The sequence below is a fragment of the Nannobrachium achirus genome, assembly GCF_963921795.1.
Source record: "Nannobrachium achirus genome assembly, chromosome: 24".
NCBI classification, from domain to species: Eukaryota; Metazoa; Chordata; class Actinopteri; order Myctophiformes; family Myctophidae; genus Nannobrachium; species Nannobrachium achirus.
Genome location: NC_137831.1, coordinates 31,057,425 through 31,082,633, shown reverse-complemented (window position 1 = coordinate 31,082,633; position 25,209 = coordinate 31,057,425). Strand labels below are relative to the sequence as shown.

General features: G+C 43.6%; 1 protein-coding gene across 1 annotated transcript in view; it reads left to right on the top strand.

Annotated features, from left to right (window-relative positions):
- Positions 1 to 24,422, top strand: part of LOC308280214 (cilia and flagella-associated protein 47-like) — a gene marked incomplete at both ends in the record, with an annotated part of 113,812 nt that extends 89,390 nt beyond the window's left edge. Inside the window, 11 exons of the mRNA XM_080720476.1 lie at positions 1,898 to 2,005; positions 2,714 to 2,825; positions 6,727 to 6,831; positions 7,584 to 7,740; positions 8,536 to 8,619; positions 11,012 to 11,144; positions 14,079 to 14,272; positions 16,100 to 16,274; positions 19,614 to 19,775; positions 21,139 to 21,307; positions 24,219 to 24,422. Coding sequence (XP_080576602.1) covers positions 1,898 to 2,005; positions 2,714 to 2,825; positions 6,727 to 6,831; positions 7,584 to 7,740; positions 8,536 to 8,619; positions 11,012 to 11,144; positions 14,079 to 14,272; positions 16,100 to 16,274; positions 19,614 to 19,775; positions 21,139 to 21,307; positions 24,219 to 24,422 — 1,603 coding nt within the window. The remainder of the gene's footprint in view (positions 1 to 1,897; positions 2,006 to 2,713; positions 2,826 to 6,726; positions 6,832 to 7,583; positions 7,741 to 8,535; positions 8,620 to 11,011; positions 11,145 to 14,078; positions 14,273 to 16,099; positions 16,275 to 19,613; positions 19,776 to 21,138; positions 21,308 to 24,218) is intronic.
- Positions 24,423 to 25,209: the final 787 nt, after the last annotated feature.

The following is a 25,209-nucleotide window of genomic DNA, read 5'->3' as shown; positions in this document are numbered from 1 at the left end:
ATAATAATATCTCACATATATATACAGCTTTTCTGACTACGCAAGGACGGTTTACACAAGGGCTGTGAGAAAACAACAAAGAAAAACAACTTTATTAGGAGGGGAAACGCTAAGAAAAGGCTAAGGAATAAAAAACGGTGTAATGAAGGGGGGTAAAAAGAGTAAAGTGGAGTTAGCTGGGGAAAGCGATGTTGAGGGGGGCATCTCTGATGTTTTGGGGAGTGCATTCCTTCTTTATCTTGTCCATCTCTTTCCACCACACATTTACACTTAGCCACCCAGTAAGGTATTTTGTAGTGATCCCCGTGGGGAAATTATTATTCTGAATTTAACCTCCTCTATTAAAAGCAGTGTGTGCAGCCCTAGAGGGTGCACAGGGAGCAATTAGGGGTTCAGTGTCTTTGCTCTGGGACACCTTAGCACAGAAGCTTGGAGGAGCCGGCGATCAAACTGGGAACCTTCCCATTCCCAGATGGCCACTGTAACTCCTGCAACACTATCACTGCAACAACATCAGGGACGTGCTGGCCATTGGGAAAAGCGGGACAACTCCCGAACGGCCGGTTCATTCTCGGCCTGTCCAGGCCGGCCATTAGGAAAAAAAATAAAAATAAAATGTCGGCCTTCGTTCCATTTTGGGGGCTGGGCGGCCAACAAAGTTAATCGTTACTGTCGGACAGAAACCTAGTTTCAAATTTATAAATCTTTTTCGCAAAGCAAAGCCCTGCTTCATCATACAAGGCTGTCGCACAAAAGTAGTGAAAACAGCCGATCTACAAGCACACAACGCCTCGCACCGCGAGTTTAAATCATTTTTAAAATGATAAATACAAAACAAACGGTTTTGGACATACAAGGTTTCCACCCGACAACGACGAAATATAACTCATGTACAATAATTGGCCCACTGGCTTGTCACTTGTCATGATCTGAAATGGCAAATCTTTGTGTAGCAGCAGCGCTATGGAGAGAGATCTCTCTCTATAGCGCACAATGAGGGCCTCTCCAACTCCTTTTCCCGGGCTGAATCAGGGGCCCAGCACGTCCCTGAACAACATCTTAACATTATGAAACGGTAATATGTATACTGTCAGAGTTAAGGGGAGACCTTCAAATTTCAAAGTTTGAGAACCACTGCTGTAGATCATTCCAACTCGATGTTTGTCACCGAGCACAGGAATAATATAAAGGGATTGCAATGCACATGGTGGAGCACCCCGCCCACCCCGAAGATAACAGTGGAAACAGCGACACGCACGCACGCACGCACACACACACACACAGGACCAAACAAACACACATGTACTTTTGCGTTGTGTATAAAAAGTGTCTGAAAAGGACCATGGATTGAGCACAGTTTATTACTTCATAACTAACGATCCCCCTGTGCACAGCAGAGATAACACACTTACTCCAGGAACGAACTATAAGCTGCTTGTTTCCTCATTCACTTTCTGTTTTTGTTGACCCTATCTCCACAGTCATGTAATGTCCCGCAATGAAGGAGAGAGAGAATGTTTTTTTTTGACCCTATCTCCACAGTCATGTAATGTCCCGCAATGAAGGAGAGAGAGTAGGTGTCGTCCTTATTATTTTGCTTTGTTATGCTAAAGACAATGACAAGTACAACCTGATATATAATGACTTTTGTCATTTCTAGTTTTTGCTGATATTTTACAATAGCTTCAAACAAGGGCTCAGAACTATTATCTGTTTTACTGTTAAAGTTTGCTTTATTGTGTGTGTGTGTGTGTGTGTGTGTGTGTGTGTGTGTGTGTGTGTGTGTGTGTGTGTGTGTGTGTGTGCGTGCGCATGCGCGTGCGCGTGCGTGTGCGTGTGCGTGTGTGTGTGTGTGTGTGTGTGCTTGCTTGTGCGTGTGTGTGCATGCGTGCGTCAGTGTGCTGTTCCAATCGGAGTCAATGGAGGAGTTCTGGTACCAGTTGGAGCTCCATGCCGTTCCCCCTCCAGTCACCACATTACCTCAAGTGCACTGTCAGCTGGGCAAGTATGTGCACACACACACACACACACACACACACACACACACACACACACACACACACACACACACACACACACACACACACACACACACACACACTGGGGTTTGTACAGCTTTATTATGGCTGGGTGAGACGAGATGGACTATCCAGCTGCGTGGAGAAGATGCACACTCAGCCTAAACAACATCACTAACTGATTCCTGTGGGAAGGGTTTGACAGAGACACAGACACACAGACACACGTACACACACACACACACACACACACACACACACACACACACACACACACACACACACACACACACACACACACACACACACACACACGCCACAGGGCATTGTGACTTGCCTGCATTTACCAACCGACTCTAAACTCTATATAAGTGGTCTTAAAGGGATAGTTCAACCCCCCCCCCCCCCCCCCCCCCAAAAACATACTTTTTGCGTTTTCGTGCGTTTTCTATCCGTCTGTCTGTCTGTCTGTCTGTCTCTCTCAATCTATCTCCTAGACATTCCATTATCTATTTGGTTAGAATTGACCAAGCATGTCATTGTACTAGTGTACAATGTCTTAATGTACATCTTATGCTCTGTGTGTGCATGCCTGTGTGTGTGCGTGCGTGCGTGCGTGCGTGCGTGCGTGCGTGCGTGCGTGCGTGCTTGCGTGCGTGCGTGTGCGTGTGCGTGTGCGTGTGTGTGTGTGTCAGATGGATCAGGCAGACCATTTCCCTGGTCAACCCTACAGCAGAGAGACTGGAGCTGTCTGTAAACAACAGCAATCCCAGGAACTACACACTGGAGATGGATGCAACACACACTGTAAGTGCCCACACACACACACACACACACACACACACACACACACACACACACACACACACAAACACACAATGTTTATTGGGAATATCGCATTAATCAACCGTATCTGCCCTAATGCCCTCATCGCATGTACATGCTTTAATGTATTTGAACCGATACGTATAAACACGCTGCATTGGCCTAAATAAAGCTTTGCCAGTACTGTAGTCTCGCGTAGCCAGGGAGCATTTGCAAATCACGTTAGGCAACAGTCTGGCCACGCGAGACTACGCCAGGGGCTTTTCTGAATTTAATTAGACTAAATAAGCGATTTAAACCGGTTTCCCAACGCCGTGGTGCATGTTTTATGTACAGTAGGAGCTCGGAACTACCTTTACTTTTTGGATAGTCGCGTGTCTTCCAACTCGACGTGGAGGCGGTCCGGGCCAGCGCTGGGGTACATTTATAGGACCTCATCTCGGAGCACAACAGTATTCAGTGACGGGTGAGGTTCTATATGGGGCTATCTCTGACTTTGTCTGTGACCCGTGGTACTGTAGGTCCCCCTAGACGTCCACATTTCTGATGTGGTCCGTCCATGTGACACCCAGGGCCATTCTTAGTAATTTCCACACAGTCAAGTGCCCTCCGGATCTTCAGGTCCTGTTCCGTCGAAGCAGTCCTGGCCCCAATGGTTCGAGTGCCGCCCCGTCCACTGTGGGAATGTTTTTTTCCTCTGTGTTAGCTTGAGGCTGCTCTCCCTGCTCTCCAATTCTACTGACAGTAGTAGTTCCCTTCCTCTCTCTGCTCTATCCGAGATTCGGCCTTGGACTTCCTCAGGATCAGTAATTTCTCCTCCCAAAAAAACTGTAAACTCAGTATGGTTAGATTTCAGGCTGTACTTTTTTTTAATAAATAATGATACATGTATTAGTAATACATCTTTTCTGGGGGATACATTGGCACAGTCGGTAGTGCTGTTGCCGCACAACTAGAAGGTCCTGGGTTTGATTCCTGTAGGGGACGCTGGGGGCGTGTTCTCTTCCCCGCGCCATCAGTGCCCATACCCTAGGTGGGGTTGGGGAAAGGGCCTTTCTGTGAGGAGTTTGCATGAGCTCAGTCCCTTGCTCTCCACAGGTTGGCAGAAGGAGAGTAGTGCCCAGGATTACATTAGACTGACACTGGGTGACACTGACACTGGGTGAAAAAAATGGGTTACAAAAACGTGGGATACATTTTTTGTAAAAAAAAAAGAAAAAAAAAATATATATATATGTGTCCCAATCTCCCCAGGAGCCAGTCATTGCAATTTTTTTCATTTTCATTTTTTCATTTCATTTGAAAGCTGGGGATCATAGCTACAAAATGATATATTGGTTGTGGAGATTGACCCAACAGTTTTGAAGATATGGCTTATAGAATGATGCCATGCTGAAATAGTACTTTTGAGATATTCAAGTTTTAAATAAATTTCTAACCTGCAATGACCTGACTCCGCCACATGGGGAGCAATCTTCAATTCAATCTTCAATTTAAAGAAGCTTTATTGGCATGAGAACACAAACGTTTACACAGTGGTGGAAAAAGTACCAACATTTTATAATAAAGTAAAGTATCAATTCTGCAATGTAGAATCACTCTGTTACAAGTAAAAGTCCAGAATAAAAAATGTACTTGAGTAAAAGTACAAAAGTATTGGTATCCAAATGTACTTAAAGTACCAAAAGTAAAAGTACAAAATGTTTGAAAATAGCAGATCTACAAGCTCACAACGCGTCGCACCGCAATGCGTTGTGAGCTTGTAGATCGTCTATTTTCAAATAGCCTTGGTATAACATAGGGCTAAAGTGGTTTATGTATGTTTTAAACTTTAGTTATTGCTCTCTAAAAAGATAATGCCACAACAGCATCTCAAGCATTATTGGGCTAAATGTAAAGACGCTACAGTGCGCCAACCGTGAAGCAGTTTAACCAATTTGCTACATACGTCTACACAAACGGTCAGATTACAAAGATAAATTGCTTAGTGAAGGCTCACAGATGTCACCATAGGGTACGCTCCAGCAGAATGTCCCGTAATGATCGTATTATTTAATGAGGAGCATTTTAATCCGATCGGTCGTCGTTTCCTTAAAAAGGTATTAATGTATCTAAGTGCAGTACACCTCGCAACCGATGGGGTCGCATGGCTGAAAAACAACAGAAAATGGCATCTGATCGGATTAAAATGCAGTTTATTAAACAATACGAAAGATACGGGTAATTCTGCTTGAGCGTACCATACTGTGACATCTGTGAGACTTCAGTAAGCACGTTATCTTTGAAATATGAAGGTTTTTGTAGACGTACGTAGCAAATAGGATTAACTGCTCAACACGAGGTTGAAGTGAATGTATTACGTGTGCAACAGGGCTAACTGTGCTAAATGTAGCATAATCAGTGTTTGTGTAACTCAGTCAGAAGGATTATTTGACCTGATAATAAAACACAATCTACAGGCTTAACCGCCTCGCGTTGTGAGCTTGTAGAAGAGAGCAACAATAGAGTTGGGTCACGTTTTATTTGTTTATAGCCTGCAGCTAGCGCTGCAGCTAGCGCTAGCTAACGCTAGCTAGCGTTAGCCGTTAGCCACTCATAGCCAGTCAACCAGAATAGTCTACTCTAAAGTCAACTTTCCGACGGCGAGTGAACGATTGCATTCCATCCATGTTTTCTTGGCTGTCAATTTATTGTCCAAAAAAACAAACACCCTGAACGTTAGAATTAGATAGTTTAGGACGACACTGATCTATTCAATGCTAAGCTAACTCAGTGACAAAGGAAGCTTCCGCACCGGAGCTTCACAGAAGACAAACGCATACGTCACAGACGCCTCCAGGCAGGAACGGATCATTTCACCAGCGTAGAAGAAGAAACAGCGGAAGAACGGCGGAAGAATAATAAATAATAATACACAAAATCATACATTACGTGGTTAATAATTGTTCATTTGGAACACACGTGGCATTAAATTAATGGGATAAATACTGTGGGTTGCTTCGCTAAGTAATGGAGTCCCGATATTACCGCATTTGGCTACAAACGGCTAACAAAGGCTGGCTAGTTAGCATTTTAGCTAATATAAACTGGGAGGACTAACAGAATTATGTACCGATCTCTCACATTAATTAAAAAAAGTCTTATTTACATGCAGAGTTAAGCTCTGGCGTTTAAGTGAAATGTAGCCTAGATATTATGAGATGCTGTTGTGGCATTAAAAAAAAAAGAGCAAAAAAAAAAAAAAAAATCATTTTGGCTACAGGGAATAATGACAGTCCCCGAGATGACTAGCTGCTGGGGGTGCTGGGACACATATAATAAATATTGTCATTATCATTCTACTGTGTTTTAAGCCTATACACTTTTTACTTTCTCTCTTTTTGTCCCTGAAGGCCTTTCCCTGAACTCTTGTCCTATAGTATAGAGTGTATGCGTGTGACATCATCATCATACCTGGAAATTATGCGGGAACGCCTACTGAGTGGCAAAACACTACTTTCTGGCCTTGACAGCCCATACATCCAAACAGAAAAGTCATATCTGATTGCATTAAATGATGTTTAACTCACTTTGCCATTCACTTTGCCACTCGATTTGCCACTCGATATGCCATTCACTTCATGCATGCGCATACCCTCTATAGTGGAGATGCCTGCATGGCGGCTTCATAGCAATGGGAGATTAGTCTTTCTGTTCACGCTGTGATTCTCCGCAGTTCCTCTCCTCTTTGCCATTAATAGCTGTGTCCTCTCTGTACATTTTGCGTGTGTGTGTGTGTGTGTGTGTGTGTGTGTGTGTGTGTGTGTGTGTGTGTGTGTGTGTGTGTGTGTGTGTGTGTGTGTGTGTGTGCATTGATATTGATGGCCATGCACGTGTGTTCTAGGTCACAGTGGCACCCCACTCCGCTGTACAGCTCGGTGTACGATTTAGTCCGTCTGCGTTGGGAGAGAGAAACCACAGTGCACGGATCACTTTCACATGCCCCCAGGTACGCGCACGCACGCACGCACGCACGCACGCACGCACGCACGCACGCACGCACACACGCACACACACACACAAACACAATGTTTATTGGGAAACCTTATCGCATTAATCAACCGTATCTGCCCTAATGCCCTCATCGCATGTATACACATGCTTTAATGTATTTGAACCGATACGTATAAAACACGCTGCATTGGCCTAAATAAAGCTTTGCATTCAGAGGCATACTGTTCTTAGAAGCTTTGGGCTTGTTTTTTTTCTGTAAAGTCGCTAAATATTGGTACTGTGACTACGTGTAGTTGCTTATTTGGGCTTGCTTCCTAAAGTTGTTTAAACCAGTGGTTCTCAAACATGGTCATGCCAAGAACGCCCAAATGAATTTGTGTTTGACCACAAACTCCCGATCTAAAGATATTTTGTGACCCCCCCCTACTAGATTTCTGTTGTTAAAATGTGAAAAGAAATATGTATATATATATATATAGGGTTAGGGTTATATATATATATATATATATATATATATATATATATATATATATATATATATATATAAATGCTTTTTTTTCAAATATCCGATGCTCATGTGGCATAGTTGGTTCTTTTGGGCTTGTTTTCATAGACCTAGTCGCTTATTTATCTTGCGAACTCAATACACTGACTGACAGACCTCCTCTCTCCTTCTGTTTCTTTCTCTTTGTCTCCCTCTCTCTCTCTTCCATGCATTCTGCCTTTTTCGCACGGTTTCTTTCCAAGTTAAAGGAATGGTGTTTCCTGCTGAGTGGGCGTGGCCTGATGCCAGAGAGGGAGGAGCCAGTCAGCGTCTCCTCTGTGATTGGCTCTCACGGCTCGGTCATCGTTACCTTCACGAACCCCACCGAACAGCCGGCCCTGGTCGACATAACGCTCACAGGTCACGTGCGCTCCAATCTCATTCACACACACGCGCGCCCATGCATCAAAGTTACACACTTAACTCAATTAGCGCCGATCCCGAGAATACTCGTGAAAAATACTCGAGTAGCACATGCTGCCGATCCCGAGTATACTCGTGAAAAGTACTCTAACGGCGGTACTCTATTACCTGTTGGTGCGCGGAAGGTCCTGACACGATCGCCCTCGCCGATTCATCATCATCACTGATCCACGAGCACAAAATAGTAATCCCATAACATTGAGGCAGACGGGGAATCTCATCTTTAATGTCCATTATCTCAAAACAACACTTTTAAAGGGAGGATGGCAGTAGATTCTCGCTTATATAACACATGTTGAAAAGCACCGATCCGCCATTACACAACCACATGTTGACGATGACCGCTTCCTGTGAATGACGCGATGACGTCAAACCGGAAGTGTTTACGCTATGGACTTCTGGCCTTCAAAATAAGACAACGGTCGTGGATGCAGCCTGCGGGAGGCACGCTGGACATTTTAATCCATTAATTTCAGGAGCACTAAATGAGTTAAAACTCTCATACCTGACTAATACCCTCATACCTGACTGACTACTTATTCTGTTATTGTTATGCTTGATTCATGGAATACATACCACCCCAACGGAAATAAGTCCCCAGGCATGTCCGTTTTATTGTGTTATGCTTTTAGCCCTAATGTCTGACGTTAACACACGCTGTTTACATGTTTGACTAATAAAGTATTCAATCAATCAATCCAAAAATGTTTAATGCTGGTTTTCACGTCTCAGATGAGGACCCGAGTGGTGCCCCGAGCAGACAAGAACCATCCGGGGACAAAGGAGTGTTCTGGGTCCCTCTTCGACGCACTCAAGGTCTGTTCGTCATTACACCCTTAAGACCGGGCAACGCGCCCGCGTCGCGTTTGATTTGAACCACTTTAACCATTATTTTATGCTTTAACTATTGAAAAATAGCAGATATACAAGCTCACAGCGCGGCACCGAGTGCCACGCTGCGAGCTTGTAGATCTCTATTTTCGAAATGTGTCTTTGAATATCTTTGACCCGATCTTTGACCCGACTTAATCCTTCCTCTAAATCAGTGGTTCTCAAACTTTTTCTTGTCAAGGACCCCCGCAGACTCCCATCTCAAAATATTTAGTTCCAGGGACCCCCCAGAAGCAAATATTTGATTTGCAAGATATATTCAAAGACTGGCAAAACAAAATTTTGTTTTTTTAAAATAGCAGATCTACAAGCTTGCAGCGCGGCACTCGGTGCCGCACTGTGAGCTTGTATATCTGCTATTTTTCAATAGTTAAAGCATTCAATAATTCTAGGCCTAAATTGGTTTTTAAGGTGAAAGATGAGGCAGAACACAAAAGATAAAACGTTGTTCACAAGTGAAAACTTTTCTCTTACTGAGCTAAATTCCCTAGGGCAGCAATAAACCAAGACTGGCGATGCTAGTTGGTGCCAAACCCTGGATTTGTACCTTAACACCTTCTAAGCCTGACCGTACTCCCTCGGACTTCCTACTTGGTCCAATCAGCCACACGTCTATTCCCGGACTTTTGATATAAATGATAATAATCAAAAAAAAAAACATCGGCCATTCTTCTCTGTGTCATTTTGGAGCCATCTGAAACGGTTAATATCCTCTCTCAGTCATTTTCTGGGACTGGGTGTGATGCTCGTAGTATCCAGCAGGCCGCGCCGTTGACTCACATTCTGGATGGATGGGTGGCTAGGAGTGGCCTCCTACTCTCCACGTTGTTGAAACTCGACAAGAAGGGCACACAACATGGCTGCTCTTTGTCTCTGTTCGTGGATCGCGGTCTCAATCATGTTCGGGCGCCGCTTCTCTATCGCTCCTTTCCCTGCTTCGCCGCACGTAAACGAATGGAATTGATCTCCCCTCCGCCTCGCCAAAGTAAGATCGCCGACCTCTGCAGGATGAATATGTACGCTGTATCGAGCACTCCATTACGTGTTGTTATCATGTGGGCTTTGTTTTTTTAAAACATGTTTGTAAATAAATGGCTTATTTCTTCGGCGCTACCTCTGTTCAGAGGGTTCTGCCGCGGCTTTTTCTAGGTGTTAAACATACTTTGAAGCTTTAATTGAAAATGATACATGAAACCTTAGGCACCTGATTAATTAGCCTTGTGCATGGAAAAGAAAAAGGTTGTTAGAGATTCACTGAAAGTGAATATACATGAAATGTAAATGCATAGGCTACTGTACGTGTCATGAGTTCTTAGAACATGTGAAACTTAACCTGTCCTGTCATAATCAATCAAAATGAAATATGAGCCCAGAATTAGCATTACACTTGTCTATCTAACATAATCTAACAAAGTCAAAAGAATATTACAAACTCAAAGCTGTTTTGCACACTATGTAAATTCAAATATGTGGTTACATTTGACAAAACGCACGTTACAACAATACAATATGCAATTCACATTATGGATAAAATCTCAATGGAACTCTCCAAAACTTCTCATAATGAAAACAAGTTTTTAGTTTTTTTAAAGATTTACTTCAGAGCTTCGAGACTGCCTCCATTCTTGCCCCAATAGATTTATCGTACTCCGTTTTAAATGTTTAATAAAACCAGAGACGCCAAGCGGCACTTTTTTTAATTCCAGTCAGTAAAACAGAGCTTTGGGCCTATCAAACTTTGTTGCAAGGAGTGAAAACCCGAATTGAAATAAGTCCATAGTCATTAATATTGTATATTGGTTGAAGCACTTTTGGGGGAGGCGCAAAAATGTTTCACTCTCAAGAGTTTTATGAGTACGTCTGACAAAAGGGTTCTGTGTTGGACCCCAAGTGAGACAGTTACAGTAGACTCTCACCCTGTTATCCAGTCTCATTAAAACGCAGCAGATGCGAGCCATGCAGAGTGGACCCGGGACCCACCAAAGACACTGGAACACATAGTCACGCTAGAAAAGCTCCCCTGTCGAAAACAAGGCACAGTTGAGCATTGTGTGTATCATATTGTATGCATTTTACATCAAGAGCTCAGTATTCCAACCCTGTCGCGTTTACTCAAAAGCAGTTAAAGCTCAGACCAAACTCAGACTTTGCTTATGTTTCACATTTCTATGGGAAATGGATGACTCTTAAGCTGTCTTTAATGGCTGTTGTGACTGACCAAGCAGGCGATTCTCTCTCCAAAGACATGTCTAATGATGCATAAATGCATTGTGAAAATGTGAAAACGCCCTCATGTTGTGTGACACATGTGCCGTAGGCGTGCGTGTGGCTGCGGGTGCCAGTCTGGACGTGCCCGTGGTCTTTGCTCCCGACACCATGAGCCTGCAGCGCGCCTGGCTCTGCCTCACCCTGGACAGCCATGCCACGTCCAACATGGGCACAGATAAGAGGTGTGTGCGTGTGTGTGCGTGCGTGATGATGAGAAATGTTTGTCGACTGCCTTTTTTCGCTGCCGAAAAAAAATTAAAAAATAAGCTATGATGACTAAATCTAATGCTAATTACAGTATTTTGACGATTTCGTCAACAGATAAAAACTAGACCAAAATGTTAGGGGGGGACTTGTGGAGAAGAGAGCCAGTAGAACTAAAAGACAAGTCATGTTATGTTTGGTTAGGCTCTTGTGTTGCGCTCTGAAAATAGCTTGTAGATCGATTATTTTCAGCAAGTGTCAAATCAGGCATTCAGGCCCGCCAAAAATTTCTTTGGACAAAATCAACTGACTAAAACTGATATTCAAAAGATGCTGATTGGCTCTTCCATTTTATTTTATTTTATTCTTTCTGCGTAACACCCACCCACGCTGGTCTGCAGAAGACTGAATTAATTCATGCGACCGGGATGGTTTACCGGGCTATAATCTATCACTACTGTAGGTCAGGACCCTTCTTTGGTCAGGGGAGATACAGTATTGTGCTTATGAGCCTCAGTCAGTGCTACTTGTCAACCAATTAGGTGTCCTACCTGATGCCAGGGTCTAAATGTCTCGGTGGAAGAATATGGGGGCGGTTTTAGCTCAGAATGTAGAGTGGCTGTTTGGGAACACACACACACACACACACGCACACCCTTGCACGCGCGTGCGCGCGCAAGCACGCACGCACGCACGTACGCAAGCACGCACGCACGCACGCACGCACGCACGCACGCACACACACACACACACACACACACACACACACACACACACACACACACACACACACACACTTTGACATTGCTTCTGCTGTTTTGAAACTAGATGATAATTATAAACTAACACTAAAATAACATATAGGATGCAGATGCCACACAGTAAGGTGTTTAAATTACCGTCATCGCATTATTGTGTAACTTCGGCTCAGGCCATTAGCACGTAGCCACTAGATTAAAGTGATTGATATTTAATCCATTTTCTCCATTTTAGAAATGTTATATCTCAGTGTGGGAACAATGAAGTGGCTTTGGATAGAGTTCTGGCATGGTTGCAAATGGATGTTGTGCATGGTATCATATTTTGCTACTTATAGCACACACACACACACACACAAATTGATCGCTATTGGTCTCTGACACTAGTCCTTTACATTAGCCTTGTACAAGCCATACAAAAGAAAATGTGGTTTCACGTAATGCATTAGGCCTACGTCAAAGTGTAGAGAAGGTTTCTTCAGCGTTTTTCAGGCCAAGGACTCATGTTAAATGTGTGTTTTCTGACATTGAATGACTTAAACTCTCAATACTTTGTAAACTTGACCTTTGGCTCAGTACTTGGTATGCTCTCTTTTCCCACTGTACACCAAACCTCTTTGCAGAAAATAGCTGATCTGCAAGCTCATGTGTCGCTTTGTAGATCTGCTATTTTCGGCTAATGTTCCCCCCAGAATAGGGTTGCTAGGATTCAAGTGGTTAATGTAAAAAAAAAAAATCACGCAAAGATTTGGTGGCCCCCCTGCAGTATCTCTAAGGACCCCTGGGGGTCCAGGACTCCCTTTTCAAGACCTCTGGTTTAGAGCAGTGGTTCTCAACATTTCCAGGCCGCGACCTCCAAAATAGTCATATTTTAGCTGGGGATATAATATGCAAATATGTCCCTGGCCTGTGTATTTTTGGTTGCTTCCTGAAAGCTGAAAAGCTCTGAGTCAAAAGGCCCAATACACTGATATAACGACATCATAAAATCACCTGATCCCCTTTTTTTTTTACCATTCAACAACACTGTGGGTGTGGTTAACCTCAGCTGGGTCACCACCCACCTGAAAACCAGGTATACTTAACTCATTTAATGCCACCCTTTCACCACTAGAGGGGGCCAAGTGTGCCACAGACAATCCCATAGAGATATGCTGGTATATGCAGAAGCCCTGCAGCCATGACTTGCCTAAACACTTTCCTTTGTGCATGTACAGGAAGAGGATGAAGTTAGCTTGAAGTTAGCTATTGGCTACCAAGCATTTTAAAAGCCTTATTTTCGTCAACTTAGCCATGATTAAACCTTGCACACCTCATGCATGGGAAAAAAACAGAGAAGAATGAGCTCTAAAAAATCCAATGCAATCCTGGATTGCATTGTTGTGGGTTTGTGCAGTTTGTTCACAGCTTTCAAACAAAAAAATCCGATTGGAAATCCGTTCAGGCATTCTTGAGATAATAGCCATTATGTTTTACACTGTTGTGAGCTTGGAGGTCTGCTACCTGAGTTGTATGGGGGTTGTATGGGGGTTAAACATGCAAAATCGCGATTGAAATCATGTTCACTAGTTTTGATGGGGTCCAAAAAAAAAAAAATCAAAAATTTTTTTTTTTTTTTTTTTAATCACGAGTATACACGTGATTGGCACTGTGGGATGCGCTAATATATCACGTGTATACTCGTGATTGGCACAGAATGAGTTAATGACCCCACAAAAACATAATTTTAACACTTTCTGTACACTTTTTTGAAAAAAAAAAAATAATATCTTCCTCCAAGTATAATCATAATACCTGATGGTTATGTTGTAGGAGCAGTGGTATTAAGAAACACCACTGCTCTAGGGCACTCATGAACAGCCCACACAGTATAACTTAAAGGTGATACACCATGAAATTTCACTTTTCCTATTTTAAAACCTTTTTTTGGGGTCCCACTAGCACCTTCTATCCTCACAAAGTCCCATTTCTGACCATTGTGTCTTTCTCTGGTTTTGGGAAGGCCGAGGTTAAAAGCATCCCACAGGTTCTCAAAACAGGCTGTCCAGATTTGCTGCCGTCGCTGGCGTCATGGACATAAACAATATGACATAAATACTTTTTAAATGCATGGTGTATTAAAGGTGTATCACCTTTAATGTTACCTCTCATCAGGTCAGAGAAGGAGCATGAGGAGCAGTCGGCCATCGCATGGGTGTATCCCATCCGCGGGGTTCCTACCGAGGCCCCCGGCCAGGCCTCCCAGCTGGGCACGCTGCAGTGCGACACCGGCCGCCGTCTGGAGGAGAGGCTGGATGTTCAGCTCACCGGATGTGTGCCAGGGAACCAGGCCCGGAGCGGGCAACAAGGTGGGGCGCCATCCACGTTTGAAATCATGACAAGTTGCTGGAATTATTTTATACTTTAGCTATTGAAAAATAGCAGATATACAAGCTCACAGCGCGGCACCGAGTGCTGCGCTGCGAGCTTCTAGATCTGCTATTTCTTTTTTGAAAAATCGTGAACATGTGTGCAAATCTTTGAATATATAATTTTCAAAGCAATTTTTGTAACTCAAATCTCTGCTTCTGGGGGCTCCCTGGAACAACATAAATGGGGGTCCGCGGCCAAATACATGTAATTTTGGGGGTCCTTGACATCGCTGACAACCGCTGATTTCGAAGAAGGATTTTCGAAGAGATTTATAGAATTGGGTCAATGTATTCAAAGACTTAGGGAGGAACTATCAATAACTAGAAAAATATTGTTCCTTCGAAACAATTGTGGGCTCGCTTCAAGCCAGAAAACAATGGCTATAAAAGTACAAAATGTCAAGATCGCAGGCAGAACCTATAAAGTAAATACTAAAAAGAATAAAGCTATTTTTTTAAAGTGCTCCAGGCTTGTCCCAGATACAGCCTAACTACTAGCACAATTCTCTTAAAATAAGGCAAGCCCAGTTTCTTGTCTGACAGTATCATGCTTTCTGCTAATGGTGCAGACATTGGTGTCAGTTCTTCTCTACTTCCACTTGTACAAATGAGAAGAAGCTATCTTGTTTGGACCAATTCTATGAATGCCTTCCAATTGTTCTGAAAGAAACATACCGGTATGTTGCTACCATATATCAGGACCCACAGAAGTAAACCGGTATGTAATTTGGCCACTGGGACCCATCTCAAAACCAGGGCATGACATTAAGGCTTGTCCTGCTGTCCGGAACAAGTAATAAATCCTTCCGGACAAGCTAATTAAAAATGTACTTGTCCGTTGGACAAGTGGCTCTTGGTTTCACTTTTTCTGTGACGCTTATAGCAGTTTTGTGCTGTTATGCAGACTATGGACCGCCCATACTATGGAGTGGAGGGTGGAGGGAGCAAGGGGGGTCGTTAGCAGTCCTTTTTTATTCATTCTATTTCAATGTCTGCATGCATAGGAGCACAAGAAATGACTGTGAAATGTCATTTTTTTTACTTTTGTGCCTGGACAAATGAGTGGGAAATGTACTTGTCCAAAGCACAACGTGCCTCAAAAATGTAACGTCAAGCCCAGTAGGCTATTGTTCCAGCAAAGATTTGAGTTAGATCTTTTTTTTCTAGATATATATACGGTAGATATATAAATTTAAGATTTGTTCAAATATTCACATACACATTTGAACACATACAATACACATACAGTACACATGTGTGTGTGCGTGCATGTGTTGTATACAGCAGGGGTTCCCAAACCTTTTTGTCTCTATAAAATGTACTAAACTAGTGAAAACAGCAGATCTACAAGCACACAACGCCTCGCATTGCGAGGCGTTGTGTGCTTGTAGATCGGCTGTTTTCACTAGTTTTGTGCGACGGTCTTGTATGATGAAGCAGGGCAAAAGACATACATTTGAAACTTAGAGATACAAGGTTTCTGCCTGACAGTGACGATATTTTAGTGATTATGTTGCGAGGAAAACTTTGAGATAATAGCCATTTTGGTTAGAACTGACTGAAAATAACTTTGTACTTCAAGTTTAAAATGATAGTAAATATGTCCAAATAAATTCCAAATATTATCAAGTTATCTCGCGGCACCCCTGGACTGCTGTCACGGCACCCCAGGGTGCCCCGTCACCCACTTTGAAAACCCCTGGTATACAGTATGGAGCTTCTCTCATCCCATCTTTGTTGCTTGCCTCTCTTCTTCTCTGACAGCGTCGGAGGTGCTGCTGGAGGACTTCCTGTGTGAGGTGCGTTGTGAAGACGCAGCGTGGTCTGAGGAGGTGGAGGGCTGCGTGTCTGTGGGGGTCCTGGCAGCCGCCAGAGACCCCCAGTCTGGCATCGTAACGCTCAACCTGAACCTGATCTTCAACCCCCACACGCCACACAGGTAGGCTGGGGGAAATCTCGCTTTTGCGAACGCCCATCATTTCGACCGGAGGGTTAGCGACTCGCTCCGCGGAGGTTAAGGTTGAGGGTTAGAGTCGGGTGTCGAAAAGATGACATGTAGTAACAGCGACACGCTCCCGGTAGGCTATGTCCCATTAAGACCTGATAGTGTGGTATGAGGCGTGTACCTCCGTAGGATTTCTAAAATTCTTTTTCACACACGCACGCACGCACGCACGCACGCACGCACGCACGCACGCACACACACACACACACACACACACACACACACACACACACACACACACACACACACTTCTGATCTCTAAATGAAAGCATGACACGTGCTATGCAGCATTTGTATTGTCAAGCTCTGCAAGCTTGTGAATCTGCTATTTTTCTTCTGGTGATCACTGGGGTCCTTGGCCAGTTTATACTCCAAAGGAACCAATATTGTGAACACCCACACCGTGCTATGGCAGCAGCCAGTGCCACCTGAGCTTCTCAACATAGACAATAAGTACAGTATAGGAGAAACCTTGAGCTCAGACTCGTAAGGCAGAGAATCAATCACACACACAAGGGAAACAACACTCACAGAGACATCAAATCGAACAATAAGAGCATAGAAGTATCTCTCTCTCTCTACTGTGTTGATGTGTTGATACACTTTGTCTCCACTGGATGGTCACAGAGTGAACACAGTGCACTCATTTGTCTTGATTACTTATCATTTGTCTCTCCCTCTGTCTCTCCTTCTCCCTCTCTCTCTGTATCTCTGTCTGTCTGTGTGTCTCTCGCTTTTGTTTATCTCAGCCGGGCCGAAAGAATGGCAGAGACTATGTTTTGTATCCTGTCCATCCTTGTGTCTGTCCCTCCGTCCTTCTGCCAAACTGTGCCTGGCTGCCTCACACAATTCCTGGATGCCAATTCAGAGCCTCTGCCCGAATTATTCAGATTGGTCTGTTATAGCGCCACTATGGCCGATTTTTGCAAAACATCACTTCTATACATTTTTTTTCCAAACGTCACACAAATCGGTACGCAGTATCTCTATAGTCGTGTGATCAACGGATGTTCCATATTCCATCCTGATTGGCTAACATTGGCTTCCAATGTTTGCAGGACCTCAAATCATGAATGCTGCGTGCAATTTCCGTGAAACTTTGCAAACATATTCCGACTAGGCCAAAAACAACAAAAGCCACCCTATTCACAAGCAGGTTAGATCTTTGCAAAAATACATTTTAATCATATGTGAACTGGTGACCCCCACCGTGACAAGCACTTGGAAGTGTAGGGGGTGAGGCATTAGAACCACTGCCTTAAAGAATTGATAAAGATTGTTCTGTGCACAGATTCTTTTTAGCTCACTCTAGCTCTAAAAACACAGCACAGTATCATCATTGTCGTTACTAATCAGATTTGCGCGTAATCCAGTTCCCCGCCGAGATCCGCCACGATGCGGTTGGTGCTGAGTAAACGGCGCTCTCTCTCCTTCACCGGCAGACGGCGTCATCTTGAGGGAGGCCATTAATGAGGCGTGCCCCCGGCACAATCGATACCACAGAGAAACCATGACTCCACTGTGAGGAAATGAAGAGGGGAGGGGGAAGTTAATGGCTTCCTCCATTATCCCCTCCTCCTACCACACCCACGCACACACACACACACACGCACACACACACACACACAAACAACCAACACACGCACACACACACACACGCACGCACGTCGCGCACACACACACACACACACACACACACACACACACACACACACACACGCGCGCGCGCCTTAGAGGGAGATTACAGTTTGGCGTAATGTTTTCAAGATGAACTGGAACCTAGTTCGAACGGCGACGTGACAAAGATAAATGAGGCCGATGGAAAACGATCGCTCCTCGAGATACATTAGAACATCTGAATGATATCAGCAACATGATAGATTTCAAACGGATAGAGGATAGCCTTGAAATTATAGTGTCTGTTTCTGTACAGACAATTCTCTTTTTTTTTTAATGTTTTTTGTTTCCCCCCCCCGGCCTTGTTTTTGTCACCTGTAACATGTTATGAAAAGCTTGAATGGTTATGGCTCTCTCCTAAACAAGAGATAATAGCCCTGATATATCTCACTTTTTAGTAGATGAACTAGAACGATGCAAAGAATCAGACTGATTGATGTTTTAATCTTCTTCCATCGCTTCCGTGTTATGTTACTTGTCAACCTTCTGGCTCAATAGTTCACTCATTTTGTAAGGGAGTTAATAGTTGAATCTTTCAACATAGCCCAGCCGCTGTGTTGTCTATGGGTCAATCCTTGGCACAACCAAAGAACCATGAACTCACATCACATTGCATGCCAAGATTGAAACGCTATATTAACTACTTTTGCTGGGGACCCCTGATAGATTGAAGATTTGTTTTGGGGCTTTCATGCCTTTATTGATAGGACAGTAGACTGACAGGAAATGGGGATAGAGATGGGGAGCGACACGCGGCAAAGGTCGTCGAACCGGCGACGAGGCCAGGCATTCATGCCTATGTGGCAATGCCTAAGTGGTATGCGCTTGCCAGTAGGCCATATTCCTTAAATATGTTGTTTTTAATGTAATAATTGGTTGTATATAAATGTGCTCTATAAATAACGTCTGTTTGATGGATTGATTGATTGATTATGCCACCAAAATGTGGAATGCCTTGCAATTTGCAACTGGACCTGCAGTACGACCTAGACAAGTCTTTTATCTAACTTGCCTAAAGAAATTACCCCCACTGTTATATGATTGGTTGAATTGAATACACCGGACCACAATGGAAACAAGCCTTCATGGCTTTTTTTGTTTGATCCGTTTAGCATTACTGTACACCTGTACTTATTGCAAACTGGATCACTGGTGTGTCAGTACAGTACCACATAAATAAGGCTAAAGTCCTTCCCGCAGCTGGCCTGGGTTTGAATCCAACCAGAGGCTCTTTTGCTGTATGTCATCCCAAAGCAGAAATGCCAAAAATAATAATATAAAAGATAAATAGTCACATTATCACCTAGAAACACATGAATTCCCATAAAGCAGGTATTCCCTGTAAAACTGGGGTATTTGTGTAGCAATGCAGTCGTTAAGGAGTGTGTGTGTGTGTGTGTGTGTGTGTGTGTGTGTGTGTGTGTGTGTGTGTGTGTGTGTGTGTGTGTGTGTGTGTGTGTGTGTGTGTGTGTGTGTGTGTGTGTGTGTGTGTGTGTGTGTGCGTGCGTGCGTGCGTGCGTGCGTGCGTGCGTGCGTGCGTGCGTGCGTGCGTGCGCGCGCGTGCGTGCGTGCGTGTGCGTGTGTGCGTGCGTGCAGGTGCACAGCGGTCCTGGTTGTGCAGTCTGTGGCTGGTGGACTGTGGAAGTTTCCACTCACTCTCGTTGCCACGGAGCCGCAGGCGGATGACGTCATCCGTATTTCTGCCGTCGGATTGGGCAAGACCTCTGCCGTGGGCTTCCGTCTGACCAGCACCACCAGGTAGGTGTGTGTGTGTGTGTGTGTGCTGTGCGTGTATATAGTGCATGCACACAATTTAATTCTCTCTTTTACTCCAGCTATTCACTTCGTATTAGAACTGAGTTCTCATGGAAGTTGAGTTTGTAGTCATCCTCTATGACTTGACTCAAGAGATATCAGTTAGTTTAAGTCGAAACATTGTTTGTCCAAGCGGTTATTTTCAGGAAATGGAAAATCAATGTTCTAATGGAGTTATAATTTGGTCGCAGAGTCTTCTTCATACTTGTCAATCGTTAAATATTCATAAAACCCAACCTGGATATCCGATTTTCAAAATCTTCCAAACGTTTTCCAAACAGCTAAAAAAAGTAGCTCTGCTATATATTTGTTTCCGCCCAACAGCACCAGAAATTTGTAAACTAAATAACAAGATCACACCCAGTGTGAAGTGAGCGGTGCTATTTACGAGTTGATTTCATTGAGCGTCCCACGAAGCTTGGCCAATGTGTCCCTGGGCATACAACAAACTTTGAGCGCTTTGTGCCAAGATGGAGGCCAGATGTAGGCCACGCTTCGCGTCCCGCAAAGCTTGGCCAATGTGACCCTGAGCGTGCAAACGGACAAAGCCAGATGTAGGAGCTTCTTCCAGGAGCACCGCTCAAAAGGAAACATAAACTTAGTATGTTAGTAAAAATTCAGGGGAAAAAAAGAAAAGAAAAAAACAACAACAACATACTGTATTAATGAGGTATTATACATTAAAATGCATGCTGTGCTTATTCAGAGCCCATCACTGTGCCTGTAGTTAGAGCAGAGTTTCCCAGCTGTGCTTCTGGGTTCCCCTGGTACTGCAACAAGGGCAGTGCATGTCAGCAACCTGACTTAACAGTATTCATGAGGTTTGCTGGTGTTTTTAATCCATTAAAACCTGTTGCCTTATACAGGATAACAGCTCAAATCTAAAATGATACAGATGCTTTCCTGGAGTGAATGGGTTATAATGGGCAGGAAAATTTCTAAAAGGGCCTTTTGGTGAAAATATAAAAAATAGCCGACCTCCAAGCTCACAAGGCGTTGTGCTGCGACGCGTTGTGAGCTTGGAGGTCGGCTATTTTCGATGCTTGATTTCTAGAGAGGGCAATTATTTCAACATAAGATGCTGCATTCAAGTTCAGGAGAGTTTGGACGAGGCAATTCTCTTGAATGCTGCCTTCAGGTATGGCATGGAAAGAGGGCATTTGCATTTCTTTCACCATAGTAACAACTACATTCCTGGTATGGAGAGGGCAATTTCTTACAGACAGATAAAAGGGCAGGGGCTCAAGCCCCCTTTGATGTGTATGTGTGCACGTGCCTGATAATGGGAATGTTTGGTGTGTCCCAGGTCTGAAGAGGGCTTCACGGCCACGTTCCTCCCAGGCAGCGGCGCTGCGTTCGGGGTGACCCCGTCCTCCGGCACGCTGCCTCCCCTGGGCTCCACCGGAGCCCTGATCACCCTGTCCTTCACCCCCACCATGTACAGCAAGAAGCACGCGGCCAGACTGCTGGTCCAGGTACAATACACACACCGACTTGCATAGCCGCTGTAAGGAGTTTCGCCGACGGGCGCATGAACGCACTATAGCCCCTTTTCCACTGGGGTTGAACAGGTTGGAACACATTATTACTTGATTGGCTTTAACTATTAAAATAAATTGCAGATATACAAACTCACACTGCGGCACTGATAGAAAAAGCAAGTGAAAAATCCTTATTGAAAGAAGGATAAGAAAAAAGGAAACTGTAACTATCATTTCATCGAACCAGTGGCAACTGGGGACCCATGCTCCCAAGGCGGGCTCTTTAACCTTTCAGCTATGCCGCCTCTAATCCCAGAAGTTCTTTTTTTTGGGGGGCGAGAAGAACTTCTGTGAAGAAACTATTATATCTCTGGGCCGGAAGTCAGCCCAGCTCAGAATCTGAGTAGCAGGAAGTTGCACATGGTAACCAGAGGCAAAGATGGAGGAGGTCTCAAAAAGCCCAGAAATCGAGGCAAATCCTAGAAAACTATGCCGCCTTCAATTACAATGGTTCTGTTTAATACATTGAGAGCCTAATACGTAAGAGAAGTTGTGCAGAAAGTACTGGGAGCTGATGGTAGGTGAGGTGTGCTCCACCTCAGCAAACCATCTCCCAGGGGCCTCGCACAGACAGACATAGATAGACAGTTAGACTCCTCACCCTCTTAAACTCTCAATACATACTGTAAAAACTAAATAAATATATATATCGGGACCAAATAATGTAAGAAAGTGACAAGAATTGTGAAGGTATTCTCAAGAAAACAATGCTACTCCAACTATGGGTAACATAACACGATAACAGAGGGGACTCGTATTGAAAGAGTTCCCAGCAAATACCTGGATATAATGGATAGACGACAAACTGTCTTTTAAAACAACAAAAACCAAAATTAGCATTTCTTTATAGAAACAAAGCTTGTTAATTCACCAGTTAATTAAAGTTGTAGATTATGGCGATATTATTTACATGCACTCTGCTCCCTCCTCACTAAAGCCACCCGATGCAGTCTACCACTTCGGTTTATAACCTTCTTTTTTTAGCAGAGAACAGCACTGCACTGTTTTTTTAATCTACAAAGCCTTCCTTAATAGATTGCCTACTTATCTTAACCACTTATCAAAGCTTAAAGTTTGCAATCACCGTACCCGTTTACAAGATGACTTGCTTTTTAAACTTAATTTTAATTCCCCACTGTTAATTCTGAGCGTTACGACTGCCTTTCATTACTATGCCCCTCACACGTGGAACTGTCTACAATACTAATCATAATAATCTTAACTAGAAAGGTGCAATTCTGGGAAATTCAAGTGTGGTTGCAAAAGCTTTACAAAAAACAGGTTCACTTAACTGACAATAGGTTATCTGACCTAGAACAATAGTGTGTTGCCTATAGCAACCATGTACCGTATTTTCCGGACTATAAGGCGCACTTAAAAGCCTTTAATTTTCTCAAAAAACTACGGTGCGCCTTATAGTCCAGTGCGCCTTATATATGGATCATTCATTGACATTGAAATTCCCTTAAGCACAGCTCCATCTGTTGGATGCATAACGCAACGGTAGCGTCTATTATGTGCGCCTTATAGTCCGGTGCGCCTTATATGTGAAAACAGTTCGAAAATAGACCATTAATTGACAGTGCGCCTTATAGTCCGGTGCGCCTTATTGTCCGGAAAATACGGTACATTATATATTGTGATGTCAAGTTTTGATGTCAAGTGAAGCAACCACACTTGCAATTCTGGGAAATTTTAAGTGTGGTTGTACTGACGCGAGTCGTGAGAACTGAATTCCGTCTTATCATTTATATTACAGTATATATAGTATATAGTATATATATAGTATATATATTGTATTGTATATGTATTGGGATGTCATGTGAAGAGTGACAACAGTGTGTAAATCATGACCAAAAAGCTAAAAAGCAGGTTCACTTGGCGGGTAAACAAGAAATTACATCATGGGAAACGATGTCCTTTTATACCAGCTTGGGCCTTGTGGACTGGTATGGAATGGAATGATAATGGCCTTGTGGAATCCACTGGGGACTGAATTCTGTCTTACCATTTATATTATAACTAGTAAGACGCCTCAGGGCGACAAGCGACCTTGCCCTAAAGGACGAGATCGCGCCACAGTGATGTGGACATCAGGACTGTGGACATCCGGGTTGTGGACATCAGGGATCTCCATATATGGGCATAAAAGGGGAGTTCGCGCCACAGTGATATGGACATCAGGGATCTTCATGTATGGGCATAAAAGGGATTGTTCCCCTGGCATCACAGGGATCTCCATATCTCCATATATGGGCATAAAAGGGATTTGTTCCCCCTGGCATCACAGGGATCTCTCTAACAGGGCATCATTAATATTGATGACATCAGGGAACTCCATATATGGGCATAAAAGGGATTCTTCGGTCGCAATAATATAAATTGTATGATATCAAAGCTTCGTTTTTATTACCTGCACCAGCAGAGCACACGAGTACTGCGCTCGGCTGCGTATGTACAGTAGGTATGTTGGTGTCTGTGTCTGTTTGAGCCCCTAGCCCAATCAGGGACCAGCATTTCTGGCAACATCATCATTAACAGCCAATGAGGGACCAGCATTCCTGGTGAGGCCACAGTGGTGATGTCACTGGCATCGCCAATGGTGATGCCAATGGTGAGCGCACCTCATGGCGCGCTCTGATGGTGCACAAGTAGGTTATACATGGCCTACTTGTGCACAAGACGCAAGTTGGCACCGTACAGAGTTTCATTTTGTTTTCGTCAGTGAAAAAAGGTAGTCACCGAACATTTTTCGGCATAGTTTTAGTCGACGATGTCAATACTGCACGTAGCCAAATAAATTGAACAAATATATAGCTGTGGCTTGATTGTGTTTTTTGGCTAGACGGCGAACATGCAGTGGACCTACGAGGTGAGAGGGATCACCCCGCTTTTCTCCCCGCCCAGTGCCAGGTCCTTCATTGGGAGTACCTCTGCGCTCAAACCCGCCACCAGCCAACGGAGGAACTTTGTGGTGCGGAACCTCAGGGTTCTTGCCCTGGCAAACTCCTCACCTCTCAAGTCCACAGATAAAAGAAAAAAGACTTGAATGGGGTTCTTTTTTTTTTACCCTACGTGTCATCCTACTTGAAGTGATGACTTGACACTTCGAGATTTAGTGTTAGGTTGTTTTTTAGTTTTAGTTTTTTTTTTGTTGATAATATACAGCAGTATGCCAAAACTTTAATGTTGGGAATAAAATGTCAGGGACATGTAGCCTCTGGGATATTACCATTAAAACAGGGTTACTAAGTTCCCTTCTTCTTTTCTGTGTGATATACTCTATGTCATTCTGCCTGAGGGTTTGCGTTAGTTTATGCATTTCAGTGGTTCGTGTCCACCTCAAAAGGCAACTTTTATTTTTTATTTTTTATATCTTATACCTTAAACGACGACTTCACCCATTTTCAACGTATCTTTTATTGTTCCCCACTAATGCTCATGATAAAATGGTAAAAAAGCAAAACAAAAAACAATGGCTTCCATTATGGCAAAACAACCTTCCAGGAATAGAATGCATGACAAGAATTGTGCAGCTTGGATTACCCATGATAATGTCACTGGTAGGCATGTTTCTGAACTGTCCAAAGCCCTCCTCTGAGACACTGACCAAGTAGACAAAAATTGTACCATATTATCACCAGCATTAGTGAGGACCAATTCCATATGAAGATGATGATATGTTGAAAATGGGAGACTTTAATAATAATTCCTCCAGAAGGAGGGGGCTTTAAGAGTTTGTTCTATAAGATAGTTGGGGTGTTAAAGATATGACATTTTGATGAATAATAAATGATTAAATAATGTACTTCACAAACCTCAAAGATTGATGAAGG